Genomic DNA, 16,223 nt, shown 5'->3' on the forward strand with positions numbered 1-16,223 from the left:
TGGATGGGGCGCCGGGCCGCTCTGTGGGGTGGTGAGTGCTCTGTGGGGTGAGGAGCTGCTCTGTGGGGTGCTGAGCTCATGGGTGGGACAAGGAGCCACTCTGTGGGGTGCCGGGCCGCTCTGTGGGGTAAGGAGCTGCTCTGTGAGGTGACAAGCTCATGGGTGGGGCCCCGGGCTGCTCTGTGGGGTGGTGAGTGCTCTGTGGGGCACCAGGCCGCTCTGTGGGGTGCTGATCTCATGGGTGGGACAGTGAGTTGCTCTGTGGGGTGCTGGGCCGCTCTGTGGGGTGATGAGCTGCTCTGTGAGGTGACAAGCTCATGGGTGGGGCGCTGGGCTGCTCTGTGGGGCACCAGGCCGCTCTGTGTCTGTGGGGTCACTGCTCTTTGCTCTCCCCCCCGTGCAGAGAACAGCTTCAAGCGCATCGGCCCTCCCGTGGAGAAGCCCGTGGAGAAGATCCAGAGGATGGAGGCCATCCCCAGGCCGGTGCCCCAGAACTTCCACCAGCCCCGGATGCCCCCGTACCCCTTCGTGCACCCCCCGTTCCACCTGCCCCCCGTGCGGCCCCTGTACAACAACATCCCCCTCAACATCGGCCCCATCCCCGCCCCCTACGTGCCCCCCCTGCCCAACATGAGGGTGAACTTTGATTTCCCCCACATGAACATGCAGCTGGAGCACAACCTGCCTATGCACTTTGGGCCTCAGCCCCGGCACCGCTTCTGACCTGCCCCACAGCACAGGGCAAAGCCACCCCTTCATGTCCCCCCTCCCCACTCCAGCCCCTCCGGGGTTTAGCCAGCAGCCAGGGGACTCAGTGTCCCTGTGCTGCACCCTCTCTAGGGCTTCTCCAAACCTCTGCAATCCAACATTTCAACCTGTGCTGCGACAGGGTTTGGTGCTACGTTTCCCAGGGGTGGAGTTCCCCCTGAGCTGGGGATCTCCAGATGTTTTGTTTTGACAAAGCCTATTCAGGCAGCTGTTGGGAGGAAGAGTGAGGCTTTGTAGGACACAGGGATACAGCTGTTCCTTGGGGAATTTCCAGAAATCCTGCCTTCCTGCTGGCCAGAGCAGCAAAGTGAGCCTTGGAGGAAGGGAGGAGACACTTGGCATCTGAGTGAGCATAAAACCTTCAGGAGTGAGGTAACAGGAGGCAGCTGCCCCAGCCTGCTGCCTGTGCTGAGGCTCAGGGCTGGGGTTCCTGTGTTCTCCAGCATCCCTGTATCCTGCTGGCACCTCCCAGCAGAAATAAATTGTTTAAAAGCAAGTCAATGTAGCATTTTTAGTGTGCCTCACTCTCCAAGCAGAGCCAGGGGCTGCAGCAGCTGTCCCACTGCTCAGGGCTTGGTAGGAAGCCCACAGCCATGTTCTGTTTGGGGGTGTTAGGAAGTGGCAGGAGATTTGGGCACCAAATCTTTGGCTGGACTAAACTTGTTCCTTTGAAGGGCTCAGTTTTCCCCCCTAAAGGTGTGTGCCCCTCAAATGTGGCCTTTGCTGTGCTGTTCTCATCTGGCATCCCAAACCTCCCCCAGCTTCTGGCAGCAGTGCTTGGGCAGCTGTGCAACCACCTGGAGCCAAAGCTGTGCCCTTATTGCTAAAACTGCCTGGGAGACACCCAGACAGACGTGCAGGCAGTGATGTGTCCTGTGGAAGGAAAATTGGGAATGTTCCCTGGAGCTGCCACAAGCTGGGAGCCCCTGTACCCAAACCCTCACACCCAATGGGCAGCTGGGGCCTCATGCTGCAGGAAGCTGGCTGCTTCCACAGCACCAAATAACTCCTGGAAATCTGTGTGTCAGCTTAATTGGCTTTGGAAAAGTGTGTTAAAAGTTAAACCTGAGTATTGCTGGGCTTGGAAAGTGAGGGAAAAGCAAAACTTCCTTGTGAGAGGTGGGGGATGCAGTGCTGGGCTGTGGGAGGAGGGTGGCACGAAGCCCTTTCTCCACATCCCTTGGCTGTGCTGCCTGGTGCAGGCCCCATCTAGAAAAGAAAATGGTTGGAGTGGAAAAACCCCTCTTCCCAGGAATGTTGGGTTGGCTTCTAGCAGCCCATTTGTGCTGTTGTTCTCCAAACGTTTTGTTCTGGTCTTCATCCTGTTCTGTCCTGCTGGGAACTCTCTGGGTGAATCTCCCTTCCTGTCATTCCCCCCTGTATTGCAGCACCCAGGTGTTTTTGTGGGTTTCTTTGTTTTTTTTCAGGTGAAATTCCCTGTCTCCACCTCACAGCTTCTGCCAAAGCCCCAGTGCAGCACAGGGAGCCCTGGGATGTGCAGGGGGCACAGGGTGCCAGTGGGATGCTCCTGGCACAGCATTTGGGGACTGTTCTCCCAGGCTGGAGGATTTCCCTGCCTCTTGGAGCTGAGTGATTTTCCCATTGCCTGTGGGTCAAACATTCCCTGTGGAGCTCTCTGGCTCCTCTGTGCCGTGGCCTCTCCAGCATTAATAACCAACTGTTCTTCCCTTGCTGCTGGAATTTTCTATTTTGAATTGGTTTATTCCTGGCAGGGGTGTGGGGGCTGCAGGAGCTCTGTCACTTGCTGCTCAGCTGGGCTTTGACCAGGTTTAAATCCTGCCTTGCACCACTGATTCCTGCAGCAGACAGGAGCAGGAGTCCTGTAGGGCTTTGGGAGGGAGAGCTTTGTCACAGCAGCTGCTGAGAAAACACACCCAGGGCAGAGTGGTGCCTTCCCTCGTGCAAAGGGAATCCTGTTTGCTCAAGGGCTGGTTTGGATGAGCCCTCCAGGCTCTCCAAGGCATTTTTCCCTTCCTGGTGGGTGCAGGAGGGATCAGGCAGTGGCCCAAAGTAAGAAGGATATAGGGTGGTCATCCAGCAAAAAATGGAGGTGCAGGGATGTGTGGGCATGGAGAGCTGAGCCTGGGCAGAGGGAAGGGTGGGTGTGGAGCAGAGGTGGCACAGGGAGGTTGGTGGCTCTGGTCCATCAGGGTCGCTGCTGCCCTGGTCCTGGCGGAGCCTGGAGGATCCAGAGGGAAGGGAAGGGGGGTTCCCTGCCAGAGCCAAGGGGTTCTTTGTGTCCAAGAGGGGATCAATCAGTGCCTGGGCTGTGGTGTGCAGGTACACCATGCCCAGCACACCCAGCACTGCCCCTCTCCCCAAGGAAACACCATTGCACCAAAACCTTGCAGCCCAAGCACGTGGCTGCTTCTCCCATCTAACCCAGGAGATCTCAAGTTGTTTCTGAATCTGTGTTGATTTATTAAAAAAAATATATATATATATAAAAAAACCCCAAAACTGACTGAGCCACCCAATCCAGCCTTGAGCTGGTTTCTAACTCCTGCATCCCACTTTCCCTCTTGTCCCACAGTCTTTGGAACTGTTTAAAGGTTTTGAAGGCAATGAGGAGGTTGCTGTGCCCAGGCTGATCCCATAACAGGTACTTCTTACAGCTAATTGCAGTGTCCCATTTACTTGCCTTAAAGGTGGAGAGAGAAACTTAGTATTTGCACTTAGCAAAACGTTGTATTAAAAGAAAAAAGGACCTGTAAAGATGTGCATGTTCTGCAACTTTGTATAACAATAGCTGAAAATAAATAGGTGGTTTATTACAAAAAAAAAGGAGAAAAAAACCAAAAAATATTTTTCTTTACATTCTGGTAGTAAACAGTTCTAATATTCTGTGTGTAAAAAGTTCCTGTATTATATTGTAATTTGAATTTTTGTAAATAAATTTGTGCACTCTGGCTTTTCACCTGTGTGCTTTTCTTACAGCCATGACCTTGTCCTCCCATCCTGCCTGTGCCATGGAAACTGCCCAGGTCTAAGGCAAAGCCCCAACTGACCCTCCTGGAGCAGCTGAACGTGCTCCCTGTGCTCCCAGGGAAAAACTGGATGGGATAGAAAATGGTTTCCAGTCACTCCTTTAAATGGAAACCAGGATGGGGGGAAGGCTGAGGGGATTTCCCCTCTTGCTGGAGTCTGGTGAATGATGGTAAATGCAGAATCCAGCCTGGAGGGGAAAATAAAGGAAATGTGTGCTGGCAGCTGGGGAGAGGGAAAGGGGAGAGTCCTCCTGCAGCTCCAGAGCCCTGCCCTGGGTGGGCACCCCCTGGCAGAGCTGCTGCCCTGGCTGGGGCCACAGCCTGGTGTCACACACAGATGTCACAGTGAGGCCATCAGAGCTGCTCAGTGTTTCCTGCACTGCCCTGGTTTCTCCCTGTTTATGGTCAGCACTGCACATCCTTCCTTCCTTCCTTCCTTCCTTCCTTCCTTTGGCCCTTGCAGGGCTCACCCCCCCAATCTGATGGTGAATGTCCCTCTGGGCAATGCCATCCCCTGAGATGTGTGCCTGGGGGGTGCTGAACAGCCCCCCTATCCCAAACTTTGCTTTTTCCAATCAGTTTTACATTTTCCAAGGCAAACAGGAGCCCATGGGTGCCCAGCCAGGCTGTGTTGATGGGCAGGGAAGCTCTGGCTGTTCTCAGTGCAGGTGCTGGAGGTGTTGGTTGAGTTTCAGGCTGCTTTCAGTTGTCCTGGGAGGGCTGGGGGCACATCCTGGCTCCTTTGGCTCCGGGACATGGTTTGGGCTGGGCTCCCCTTCCCTCTTTAGTCCTTTAGCTTGTCCTTTTCCACATCCCTGAGCAGAGGAGACTGATTGCTGACCCCCACTCAACCACACACCCAACCCCCCGTCCCAGGAGGTGAAACACCTGAATCAAGACAGGGCTCAGCTTTGCTCCTGGCCCTGACCCACCCATGGGTCACCCATCCCCAGCTGCCCCTGGGCTCAGAGGCTTCAGACTCTGGCTTTGGCTTTGCACCTCTTTGCAGCCTTTTAATCACCATTCCCATCCCACCATCTCTAGAACTCTCTAGAACCAGCTCAGCCCATCAGACAAAGGCTCCACCACCACAAATCTCCACATTCAGGCTCTTGCCAGCCCCAACAGACCACACACCAGGTTGAATCCGAATGCAGGTTTTATTTTTTAATTCATCTTTCTCCATTTGAAGCTATTTTTTTTTAAGTTATACAAATGGCACTTACAAAAAAATAATAATAATTAAAAAAAACAAACCCAAAACTTAAATTTTCAGAGTGAGATGTTTTCAGAGAGTCACGACACCCGATAAGAGGAGACAGGAGAGATGTTTGACCTAATGTCACACGGGGGAGGCCGGAGCAGGGGTGACACGGGTGGGAGCGTGACGGGGTGGGGAGGAGGTGACACAGGGAGGGGTGAAGGCCAGCGAGGGTGTGTGTCACGTCACAGGGTCACACAGGGCTTCAAGACACTCGGTCCTTGGCGGGGCAGCGCGTCCCTGGGGCCGGGGGGCGCGGGCAGCCCCAGTGCGAGCGCAGAGCCGAGGTAGAGTCCCAGCCAGGATCCCCTGCGCCCGCCAGGGACCCCGGCCTGGAGCTGTGCCCTGCCTGGGCACAGCCACTCGCTCTCCCAGCTGAATTTAGCACCAAGCCCCTGGGGATGGGATCCTTCCTCGTGGCTTTAAGGCTGACGAGCCCCTGCCTGGGAGTAGGGACCGGCCCTGGTTTGGCACGGCAGCGACGCCGAGAGCACCCTTGGTGTGGGGTGGGACCAGCACTCCCCCTCTGCAGAGGGGGCCCACGCGGGAAAAGGCTCCTTGGTGTGTTTGTAGGGAGCAGAAACCGGCCCTGGGAAGGCCCCAAAGGATAAAGTGCCTTTCACCACCCTAAGGAACACGCAGCATCACCCTTACAGACAGCGTTAAACTCTAATGCAGACCTAGTACAGACGACAGCTGGTCACACAGTGCCATGGAGAGCATATATAAATAGAGACTAACAAAAATACTGTTTTGGTCTTTTTTTTTCTTTTTTCCTTTTCCAGTAGGGTTGCAATTCATGAGAGCCCAGCCCAGGTGCCCTGGGGGTGGTGGGACCAGGAGCTGCCCCCTCGGGGTGCCTGCGGGAGCGGGCGCTTCCTAATTCAGCATTAGGTGTTCAGTGATTCGCTTCACTGTTCCAGTATTTTATGAGAGAGAAAAAAACAACATCGAAGGTACTGAGCAAATATCACTGTGCAAAGTTTGCTAAGGAACTTTTCTATTCTGTAAACCAAAATCTGCAGTTTATGCTTCCAGCCACTGCCCCGGGGAGATGATGTTGGCCAGCCCGGCTCCTGCTGGGACCAAAGCCCACTGGGGATGGGCTGGATGAAGCCCCCGCCCTGGCACGGGCTGGCTCTGTGTCCCCCACGCCCTCCCCTCCAGGCACAGCAGCAGGACCAGCCTCGGGGCAGGCTGGACCCACCATCAGGGTCTGGGATGCTCCTCCAGAGCCAGGAGCACAAGGAGGGGTGGAGGGACGGGAGCACGGGGCTCCATGAGATGAAAGGCTGAGGCTTTCCAGACAGGATCGCCCTAAAAAATCATTTCCAGGTGTTTGGGGAGGGGCAGCTTGCTGGCCCTTCCACAGGGATGTGCTGGCACGTGCCAGCCCCATGCCCAGGGATGCTGTGATATGTAAGGTCACCTCTTACAGCTCAGCTGGGGATGAACCTGCCCCACAGTCCATGAGGGGAGAGAAGCTGCTGGGTCCAGCCAGCTGAGCCAGCTGAGCCCAGCACCATCGCTCCACCTCCACTGGAGCAGGGCAGGACAGGATGGAGGCTCCAGGGGACACAGGCAGCACAGCCCGAGGCTGTGCCAGTGCTGATATGGCAGAAGTGAGCACAGAGGTGATCTTATTCCCTTTTTTTAATCGAGGAGAGGAAAATCAACTACCTAAGGTGATGCTCAGGGCCAGGAGGGGGATACGGCCATTTCCAAGCCCAGCAAACCTGGAGGGAGGCAGGGAAGGGGAGATAGAGACAGACCCCTCTACAAAGCTATAGGCAGGCAGCCCCACCACTTTTCCAGTTCTTACAGGGATTTAGGGAGACCCACCTCCCACATAATGCACCAACTCTATGGCAGGAGGGAAGGGCAAGCCAGTCTGAAAATCCTGTTACAGAGAGGAGAAACAGAACCCAAAGGAAAAGAGGACAGGAAGGGAAAGAGAAGTTGGCAACAGGAGGTACCCTAAAGTGCATTAATACTCCCAGAGGGTGGAGGCGTCGATGGTGTCGGCCGATGCCTTGAGCACCCCGGCGTGGTCGCCCTTCAGGTATTTGCCATTGATTTTGATGGCCACTTTGTTATAGTCGCAGAACTCAAAAAAGAAGTCCACGGGGGTGTCGCTGCTGCTGGTGACGGACGACTCGTTCCCCACCATCCAGTACTTGCCAGTGGTATCTGCAGGAGAGGGGACACGGTGGCCTCATGAGCCACCCCAAGGGCCACAACTACCCTGGGCACTCACCCTTGATGAGCCACCACGGGGACCCCAAGGGGCAGCAGGCCCAGCCCTGGGGCACCCTGGGCACTCACCCTTGATGTTGTAGGCACCATCGTTGAACTCCAGCTGGAAGACGTCGTAGGAGGAGCGGTTGGAGTCCAGCGTGCCGGTGACCTTGCGGCAGCCGATGAAGCCGTGCTCGCCGCGCAGCACGATGATGGGCCTGTTGATCAGCTTCATCACGAAATGCTCCGTCTCTCCTGCACCGAGGGGACACCGAGGGGCTGTGAGAGCAGCCAGGGGGGCACAGAGCCACACCCCAAAGCTGGCAGGTAGCGGGGAGGAGCCTGCTGTGCCCTCATCCATTTCTCACCCACCCCATCTGTCCCCCTGTCTCACAGCCGGTCACTAAGAGAACTTATTGCCTGAGCATCACTTGGAAGAAGGGCCCGGCTCTGGGGGGGCTTTTTTCACCCCCTGGTGTGGGGTCCTCAAGGGTCCCTTACCTGCTGTCTCCATGGAGGCTGCCAGCTGCCCGTTCTTCTTTGCCGTCACGTATTTGCCGTTGGCAGCTTTCAGGGTGATGCGCTTGTCGCACCACTCGATGTCGAAGTAGCAGCTCGCGTTCCTGTGGGGCAGAGAGGACACTCAGGGGGGTGCCATGGAGGGGGCCCCTGCCACCCCCCCCTGCTGGCTCGGGAAGGTCCAGGCTGGATCAGGAGAGCCTGCTTCGATCTGTTTGTGCAGGATGAGCTGTGTTGTGGTGGCCATCCCGCTGGGAGCCCTCGCCCCGGGGCCAGGAGGCAGGCAGGCAGCCAAAGGCACTTCTGGGCTTTCCGCCTGGCTCTCAGGGTTGAACTGCAGGGCAAACATTTCGACAGCCCCAGCCGGCCAGGAAGGATTATGTGGCCCCAGGGACCTGCAGAGCATCGTGGGCGGCAAGCCCCGACCCATCCGTGGCTTTCCCAAAATGCTCTGCCTCTGCTGGGAAGCGTTTGGGATGAGCACCCAAGCTGGAAAATCCCTTGAATTCCCCTGGGAAGTGCAGAGGGTGCTCTGAAGGCCAGGCAGGGCCCTGAGGACTCACTTGGTGGAGGCTGTGGACTGGATGCCCCCGTTGGAGGTGAGGGTCCAGTACTTCCCGGTGTAGGTGCGGAAGGCGCATTTCTTGGTGTCCTTGTTGATCTCCAGCTGGTAGGTCTCCTGGTCACCCTCCTCGTCCTGGTTGGCTGAAAGGTCCATCCCTACAGACCAGAGACAGAGGGATTGGGGGGTGGGACCAGAACCCCCCTCCAGCAGGTCCAGGGGGAGGGCAGCCCAGGAAACCCAACTAAGAGGGGCTCCTGCTCCCTGGGTGAGCTTTGGTGGCTCCCAAATCCCTCCCATGACCTCCCCTCTGGCATTTGGGGTTCAAATCCAAGTTTTCATTTGGTTATTTGGTGGGCAGCCGTGAGCTTCCACTCCTGACCCAGCAGCTCCATCACAACGAAGCAAAGACCAGTGTGGATGTTTTATAAGGGAAGGGCTGCAGTTTTTCCCAAAGGTGACAGCCAGGTTTCTCAGCCCATTAGCAGAGGCCAGTGCAGCACCCATGAATCCCAGCTCGTGGCATGTTTAAGGACCATGACAACGTTTTTCATCCTCAGCTGTCACATCCCACTGGGCACTGAGGTGTGCAGGGACAGGAGGCTCAGGAAAGCCCCAGGACAGCCAAGCCTTTCGCTTACTCCCCAGAATCATCAGCACCAGCCAGCTCTGCAGCCAGGATGGCCCCTCCCTGTGCCCAAGGGGCCAGAGGCAGCATTTCCACACAGAGGAGGATGCAGCTGCTCCTGGGGCCACCAGCCACAGCCCTGGGCCACCGCCAGCCACGTGTGCATCCTCTGAGCCCGAGCAAACCTGCTTAGTCAGGGCTAGCAGGGCCAAAACTGCTCCAGAGCTCTCCAGCTTGGTGGATTTCAGCCTAAAAACACTTTGGGGATGAGAGCCACAAGCTGTGGCCAAAGCCAATGGCCGAGCTCTGTGCTGGGGTGCAGAGCTCAGCCCCACTACAGAGCTCAGTGAGATGGGAGTTCACTGGAGCTGGATGAATTTTCCAGAGCCAAACACACCTGCATCCCTCCCTGCTGCAAAGGGGTGCACAGGGCTGGAGTGCACATTCTGTCTAGTTCTGGTCCTATCACTAAAGCAGACTTGGAGGTGCTGGAGCAGGTCCAGAGAAGGGAAACGGAGCTGGGGAAGGAGCACAAGGCTGATGAGGAGCAGCTGAGGGAGCTGGGGACTCCTGTTTAGCCCCTCACACCTCCATGACGCACCCCAGCCTCTGGGCTGCTGGGATTTCTTGTCTCCAATCTCCCGCCCAACGCTCAGGAACTTTGTATATCCACCACCCAACTTTGCCAAAGGGATCAGGCTTTGTTCCCAGAGGGATCAGGCTTTGTTCCCAAAGGGATCAGGATTTGAAGGCTCCACTTTCTTGGCCTTAATTTTATCTCCCACACCCCAACTGGCCCACAGCTCCCACCCACTCACAGCACTCCCCTCTCCCCAGGCACCCTCCAGCACCTTTTGCAGCTCCCATCCCTGGAGGTGCTCAGTGTCAGGGTGTGGAACAACAGTTTAGTGGGGGTGTCCCTGCCCATGAACCCAACCCAGCCATTCTGTGATTCCAGGACTCTCCTGATGGACACACAGCCGCCCTGTTTTGCTCCCCAGGGTGTCTGGGCAAGGCAGGGGGTGCTGGTGGCCACCAGCCCAGCCCCATGGCCACGTCCTCAGCTCCCAGAGCCATCCCAGAGCCGCCTCCTCCCAGCACTGCCGGGGGCTGAGCCGAGCCGGCGGCTCTGGGAAGGAACATTTGGTTTTGATTTTGCATCCCCGGCTCCAGCCCCAACGCAGAGCTGTAAAACGGAGAGAGAGGGGCTCTGCAGGGGCTCACAGAGAGCCTGGGCTGCGGGGAGGTGGCCCTGGGGGACACAGCCCATGCCTCAAGGCTGGCAGCACCCCTGGGCCCCCAGCCTGTGAGAGCTGTGGGTGCCTGCGGTTTGTGGGGAGCAGGGGCTGTGGTGCTTCCCCTCAGTGACTTTTCTGGGAAGGACTCCCTGACCTGCAGGGAGCAGGCTGGGCAGGGCCAGGGGAGGCTGAGTGCCACAGACAGGACAGGGAGTGCCAGGAGGCTCCAAACGCTGCTCCCTGTCCCTGAGCCCCCTGGCATGGAGCACAGGGCACACACCAGCCTCCCCCACCCCTCTGCCTGCCCATTTTCCACACTCTGTGCACGGAACTTTGGGAGCTCTGCCTTTCCGCAGTGCCTGGAAGCAGCAGGAGGAGCAGGAGGGTCTCGCACAGCCCCCTCCCCAAAAGCAGCAGTGGGGTTGGGTTACAGCGACTCAGCACAAAGGAATGCGCTGGGCTGGGGCAGGAGGAGGCTCAGAGGGCTGGAGCTGGGCTGAGGGGGCTGCAGGAGGCACGGGCTGTGTGTGAGGCTGCAGCACCGTGGGGTGATGTCCCCGTGTCCCTGTGGGGAGGACAGGCTGTCCCCACAGCCATCCACCCCCCTGCTGTGGCCGCTCCCTCTGCAACCACGGATTAATTAACGCTCCTGGTAAATTCACAGTCTGGAGCTGGCGCTGCTCTTCCTGACCTTGAGGAAGCTGCTAATTACAGCTGGAGGCATGAGAGGGGGGTGAGCACACGGGGGCTCTGTGGGAGGGGGGGCAGCTACGCCTGCACACCCCAAAATGCCCGGTGTGGGATGGCCTCGGGCTCTGTGTGCAGCCGGGTTCGTGGGGGGAATGCTGGGGAGAATGAGGCATGTTCTCACCCCAGAGCTTCCTAAAGCTGAATCCCTGGGCTTGGCTCAGGGAGCAGCAAAGGGCTCCCCAAGCCCACCAGATTTCTGGGTTTGCAGGGCTGATGGGGAGCCCTCGCTGCTCTCCAGCCAGGGCTGTGCATGGAGCAGGAGCCCCCAGGCTATCCCAGGGAGGCACATACCTCCCTGTCCCTCCTGCACAGCCGGGATTCTCTCTGAAGGAGCAGAATTTGTTGTAGCTCGACCTCTACACCATGGGGAACCGCAGAACCAGTGTGGGGCATTCAGGGCAGGCAGAAAAGTTTCCCTGTGCACTCAATTCACACAGAATATCTCCTGTGGGCCATGCTGGGATGCTGCTGAGAGCCAGGGGATGAGCTCCATGGGGAGGAGCCTTTCCCATCCTCCAACTCTCCTTTCAATAACCCCAAAACCCCAGGGTTACAGCTGAAAACACCGAGCCCAGCTTGCCTGGATTGCTCCACCATCCAGGGCTCAGCGCCCTGCAGAGCCCCCAGGGCAGGATTTCAGGACGAGGCTGGGATGCTGTGCCCAGCACAGGTCGGGGCTGGGCTCCCTGTGGGCTCTGGCACCTCCACCCAGGGCTGCACCCACACCGTGCCCAGAGCCTGCTCCTGCCCCTCCCTGCCCTTCAGCCGGGCTCACACTACAGAAATCCAACAGGTTTTTGTCTAAATCCAGCACCCTGCAGCTCCTCTGCTAAGGGTGCAGCTCTGCTGAGGGGTCACGGGCAGGGGTGAAACATCAATTTCCTGACAACCCACCCCTCCTTCCCTGTGGATTTCCTGTGGCTTTGTGGTGTCCCCCAAGTGTCAACAGGCCACTTGGCATCATCTCCGGATGAAAATCCCCATCCAAGCCTGCGTGCCCCCTGCCCTGGAGCCGCATCTTCCCGCCTTGCTGTGGCACGGAGATGAACTGGAGGGGGAGAATCCGGCTCAGCCCGTGCCGAGAGCGCTCCGGGCCCCGGGGCAGAGCTCTGCACGTCCAGGCTCGCTCGCCCTCCTCCCCATCCCCAGATCCCATTTCCTGGAATTCTGCAATTCCTCACTGCCACCCTCTCCCCCATGGGTGTGGGGGCCAGGGACACCCCTGGGCCGGGCAGGGGCACCGCGGGGAGGAGCAGAGCCCGCTCTGCCCGCGGGACCCCCGCGCCCACAAAGCGCCTTTGTTGCCGCAGCCGGGCGAGAAAGGAGCCATTGAGCGGGAGGAGCCGCTCGCCCTGCTCGCTTTGGGATGCAAACGGGAGATGGGAGCGCTCAGGGAGCCCCGGGATCCTGCTGGGGCTGCAGGCAGGAGAGGGGGACCAGGGACACCCCCAGAGCTGCCCCGGGGTGTTGGTGGGGTGGTTCGGGGGTGCAGGGGGTGCTGGCAATGCCCGGGGTGTTCGTGTCGTGCAGGGGGTGCTGGCAATCCCGGGACAGGGAGGAGACGCCAGGCCGGGAGCTGGCTTGGCACGGGTGGGACAGCACCGTTCCAAAGCTGGATCCCAGCCAAGGGAACCGCAGAGGAACCCCATGAACCCATCCCTGTTCCTCCCATGGGGCACAGGGGGGGCGGCCACAGCCATCCCTGCTCCCTCCTTGGCTCCGCACAGGAATAAGCTCCTGTTCCCGCCAGGCCGTGCCGAGCTGCGGTCACTGCCGGCCCGCATCCCCCATGGCCATGGGAGCCTGTGCCAGCAGCACGGCGCTTATCAGAAAAGGGAAAGGCTGTCTGGAAAGGGCTTCCTCCGACCGCTGTTTCTGCCGCCTCCTCGGCATCCCTTGGGACACAATGGGAGGAGGGTGAGCCCCACAAAACGGCGGCTCCCCGCCTTTCACCGCCATCGGGAAGGATAAACCGGGTGGAAACGGCTGCTCCGGCCAAAGCGGACTGGAGCGAGGATGTGCAGCCCCAGCGCGGCCCTTCCCGCTGTATTTTGCTTGGAAAGGGGCCGGGCACAGCGCAGGGCCCTCTGTTGCTGGGGAGATTTGTTCCCCCCTTCCCGCTCCCCCATCCCTTCCGAGGCAGACAAAGCCGGAGGCTCGGCCAGCAGCATTCCCACCATTCCCGCCGCTCCATGGGGTCTCTGCCGCCACCGCTCCGTCCCTCATCTCCCCCCACATCTGCCTTCCCCATCTCTGGTGACAAAGGGCTGCAGCAGCCCTTCCCCCCCGCGCTGCGGCAGCTCCCGCCATCCTCATCCTCATCCTCCCGCCGCCGCCATCCTCTCCTGCCCTTCCCCAAATCCCCGTGCCTGGCTCAACAACCCCCGCTGCCCATCCTGGCAGAATTTATTGTTCATTTTTAATGGGTTACTTTGCGGGATTTGCTCCCCGCACGGAGCCGCCCAGGCACGGATCGGGGTTAAGCAGCAACCTTGAAATACAGCATATGCACACACCAAGAAAAAAATTCCCCGCTGTTCCTCCAGGCTTTGCTGCATGCTCGCACCCATCCCACGCCCGGCGTGCGCCGGCCTGACCCGGCGCGGCCCGATGAGCCCCGGGGCACCCAGCGCACACACCGGGACCCCCGGGCAGAGCAGAGCGGGGATCCCCCATTTTCCAGGCTCGGGGCTGCGATGCCCGGTGGGCACGGTTGTGAGCGGGTCCCACCCAAGGCGGGCGTGTGGCACCGTGGCCCCTCCGATGGGATGGGGGCTGCGGGTGCGGAGGGACGGCGGCCTTTGTGCGGGGGGATGCGGGATGCGGGAGTTTTGGCAAAGCACTTTATGTAACGCTGCTTCCCAGCCCCCCACCCATGGGATCTCCAGCCCCCCTTGGGGACAACCAGAGCCCCCCGAGGGGAGCCGCAGCCTCCCTGCTCCGCTGGGCTCAGCCATGCTCGGGGAGGGGGATGGCGGAGGCTTTGTTGGGCGAACAATGAGCTCCGAAGGAAGGAAGGCGAGGGATGCAGCCCTGCCTCCTTCACGGCGAGGGAAGGCTCCATCCACACCCTGCCAGCCCCCTCCCCGTCCATCCCTGCACCCCATGCAGGCCCCTGCCCCCCCGGGCCCTGCGGGGGCGATGCTGCGGGGATGGGGGTGAGGAGGGAATGGGGGTGCCGCAGGGATGGGGGCCCCGGGCAGGCGATGCCGGAGGGATGCGGGAGGGGGAAGGGGAAGGGATGTGGGAGGGATGCGGGGGGATCGCGATGGGGTTTGGGGGAGGGACCGCGGGCAGCCATGCTGAGGGGCGCAGGGGGTGCAGGGGGAGATGGCGGCTGCAGGGGAGGGCTGTGAGAAGGGGCTTGAGCAGGGGGAAGGCGCCACCAGCGAGGAGGCGATGGCAGAGGGATGCGGGGGGCAGCCTGTGGGGTGGGAGCCGAGGAAGGCAGCGGATGTTGGAGGCCGGGGGGGCTGTGCTGCGGGGGGAGCACTCCGAGGTGCCGATTCTGAGGGGATGCAGGGGAAGCGATGCCGGAGGGATGCAAGGGGCTGCTCAGGGCGGGCGATACCCGACGGATGCCGATGCCTGAGGGATCCAGGGGCTGCTCGGGCCAGGCGATCCCCAAGGGATGCAGGAGCGCTCCCCGAGGCGGCCACAGCCCTGGCACAGCGAGGCGTCCCGTTCCCCCCGACCCGCAGCCCCCATCCCCTCGTACCTTGCCGGGTAGAGACATTCCTATCGTTGCCGGCTCTCAGCACGACCTGCGGGCAGCTCTGCTCCAGGGCGAAGAGCTCGTCCTTGCCCACCTTGGCGCTCTTGCCCGCCTTGAGGGTGCCGCTGGGCCCCGAGGGGGCCAGGTAGCGGCCCTCCCCGTCTCGGAAGGCCACCTTTCCGCAGCGGAACTCCAGCGTGAAGGCGGTGCCGGGCTCGGCGGCGGGCACCAGGCGGCCGTCGCTGCGGAGCAGGCGGTGGTCGCAGCTCTGCAGGCTGTAGCGCTGATCCACGAACAGGAGGGTGATGAGCGCATCCACGCCCCAGGGCACGTCGCGGTCCACGGCCAGCTCGTCGCGCCGGGGCCCCAGGTGCGCGTAGCGCTTGCGGGCCAGGCTGTACAGGTTGGCCTGGGGGTGCATGGCCAGGTGGACGCTCCACTTCTCGGCGGCGGACACGGCGGGGGCGAAGCAGGAGAGGCGATCCTCGGTGCCGCCGAAGAAGCGGCGGTGGGGCTCGGACTGCAGCGACCACCGCCCGTCGCCGTGGGCCAGCACCAGGAACCGGCAGTCGGGGCCCGGCTCCTCGCTGTCGCAGCTCACCCGCCCGTCCTTGTCGGCCGCCAGGTACCGGCCCAGGTGGCTCTTGAGCAGCACGGCGCTGGAGTCCTCCCCGTCCTGCTCCAGCGTCCAGATCTGCTTCTTCTTCATGCTGGCGGCCGAGGCGTTCACCTTGAAGCCGAACGCCTCCGCCGTCAGGTACCGGTTGCTGCAGTTGATCAGCCCGAACTGGATCTGCACCGGCTCCGCCGTCCCGTTCGCCGTCATCCTGCTCCCGCCGCCGACCGACACCGAGCGAACGACACCGAGCGAACGACACCGAGAGCCGCCGCCGCGCCCGCCCCGCCAACGCCGCCTTTATAGCGCGGGCTCGGCGCCGCCTCCCGCACCCCCCGCCCGCCGCCGGGGCCGCCCCGCCGCGACCCCCGCCCGCCCCCGCACCGCCCGGAGCCCCCGGCACGGCCCGAGCCCCCCAGGAGCCCCCGGAGCCCCGGACACCGGCCCCGCTCCCCCTGCCCTGAGTGACAAAGCCCCCACAGATGGCGGAGTCTCCCCACGCTGCAGGACCCCCACGGTTTGCTCCATGCGGTTCGGGAGCCTCCCTGAGCTGCGGGACAGCCCCCAGGGCATGGCAGGAGCCCCACACAATGCCAGTCCGCACCTCATGGCAGGACTGCCCCAAGCACGGCAAGAGCCCCCTTGAAGTGTAAAACCTCCCCATAAAGTGGAAGAGCCCAAGATCTTTCTCTGCATTTCAGGAGCATCCATGAATTGCAGGATCTCCTCCTCCAGCACAAGTTCAGCGTGGAAAGGCCCCTCCAGGAAGGGCCCTTTGAATTGAAGGACCCCCAAAACACATAGCAAGATGCCCACTGTAAAACAAGAGACCCCTCCTTGAACTGCAGGGTCCCACACATTGCAGGGCCCCCTAAGCATTGCAGGACCCTCCCCATAATGAGAACACCCCTTGCACTGCA

General features: G+C 60.5%; 2 protein-coding genes across 3 annotated transcripts in view; one reads left to right on the forward strand and one right to left on the reverse strand.

Annotated features, from left to right (window-relative positions):
* The window catches only part of RNF216 (ring finger protein 216), an 81,009-nt gene extending 74,087 nt beyond the window's left edge, over positions 1-6,922 (forward strand). For both annotated transcript variants that reach the window (XM_074552800.1, XM_074552799.1), the window contains exon 18: positions 404-6,922. In XM_074552800.1, coding sequence (XP_074408901.1) covers positions 404-723 — 320 coding nt within the window. In that variant the 3' untranslated portion in view covers positions 724-6,922. The remainder of the gene's footprint in view (positions 1-403) is intronic.
* On the reverse strand, positions 4,918-15,602 carry FSCN1 (fascin actin-bundling protein 1). Its single transcript, XM_074552805.1, has 5 exons — positions 14,691-15,602; positions 8,358-8,514; positions 7,777-7,898; positions 7,363-7,530; positions 4,918-7,227 (listed from the first exon to the last, which is right to left on the reverse strand). Exons 1-5 carry the CDS (start codon positions 15,511-15,513, stop codon positions 7,025-7,027), a joined length of 1,473 nt encoding a protein of 490 aa, XP_074408906.1. The 5' UTR covers positions 15,514-15,602; the 3' UTR covers positions 4,918-7,024.
* Between the last annotated feature and the right edge of the window lie 621 nt (positions 15,603-16,223).

Source organism: Zonotrichia albicollis, chromosome 16 (genome assembly GCF_047830755.1).
Source record: "Zonotrichia albicollis isolate bZonAlb1 chromosome 16, bZonAlb1.hap1, whole genome shotgun sequence".
Classification (NCBI taxonomy): domain Eukaryota; kingdom Metazoa; phylum Chordata; class Aves; order Passeriformes; family Passerellidae; genus Zonotrichia; species Zonotrichia albicollis.

What these genes read in the sequence shown, in the direction of transcription:
- FSCN1 (XM_074552805.1), bottom strand. Translation starts at nt 15,513, where the DNA reads ATGACGGCGAACGGGACGGCGGAGCCGGTGCAGATCCAGTTCGGGCTG. An exon ending in CAGTCCACAGCCTCCACCAA is followed by an intron (nt 7,899 to 8,357) that starts GTGAGTCCTCAG and finishes TCTGCCCCACAG; the next exon opens with GAACGCGAGCTGCTACTTCG. An exon ending in AGCCTCCATGGAGACAGCAG is followed by an intron (nt 7,531 to 7,776) that starts GTAAGGGACCCT and finishes CCCTCGGTGCAG; the next exon opens with GAGAGACGGAGCATTTCGTG.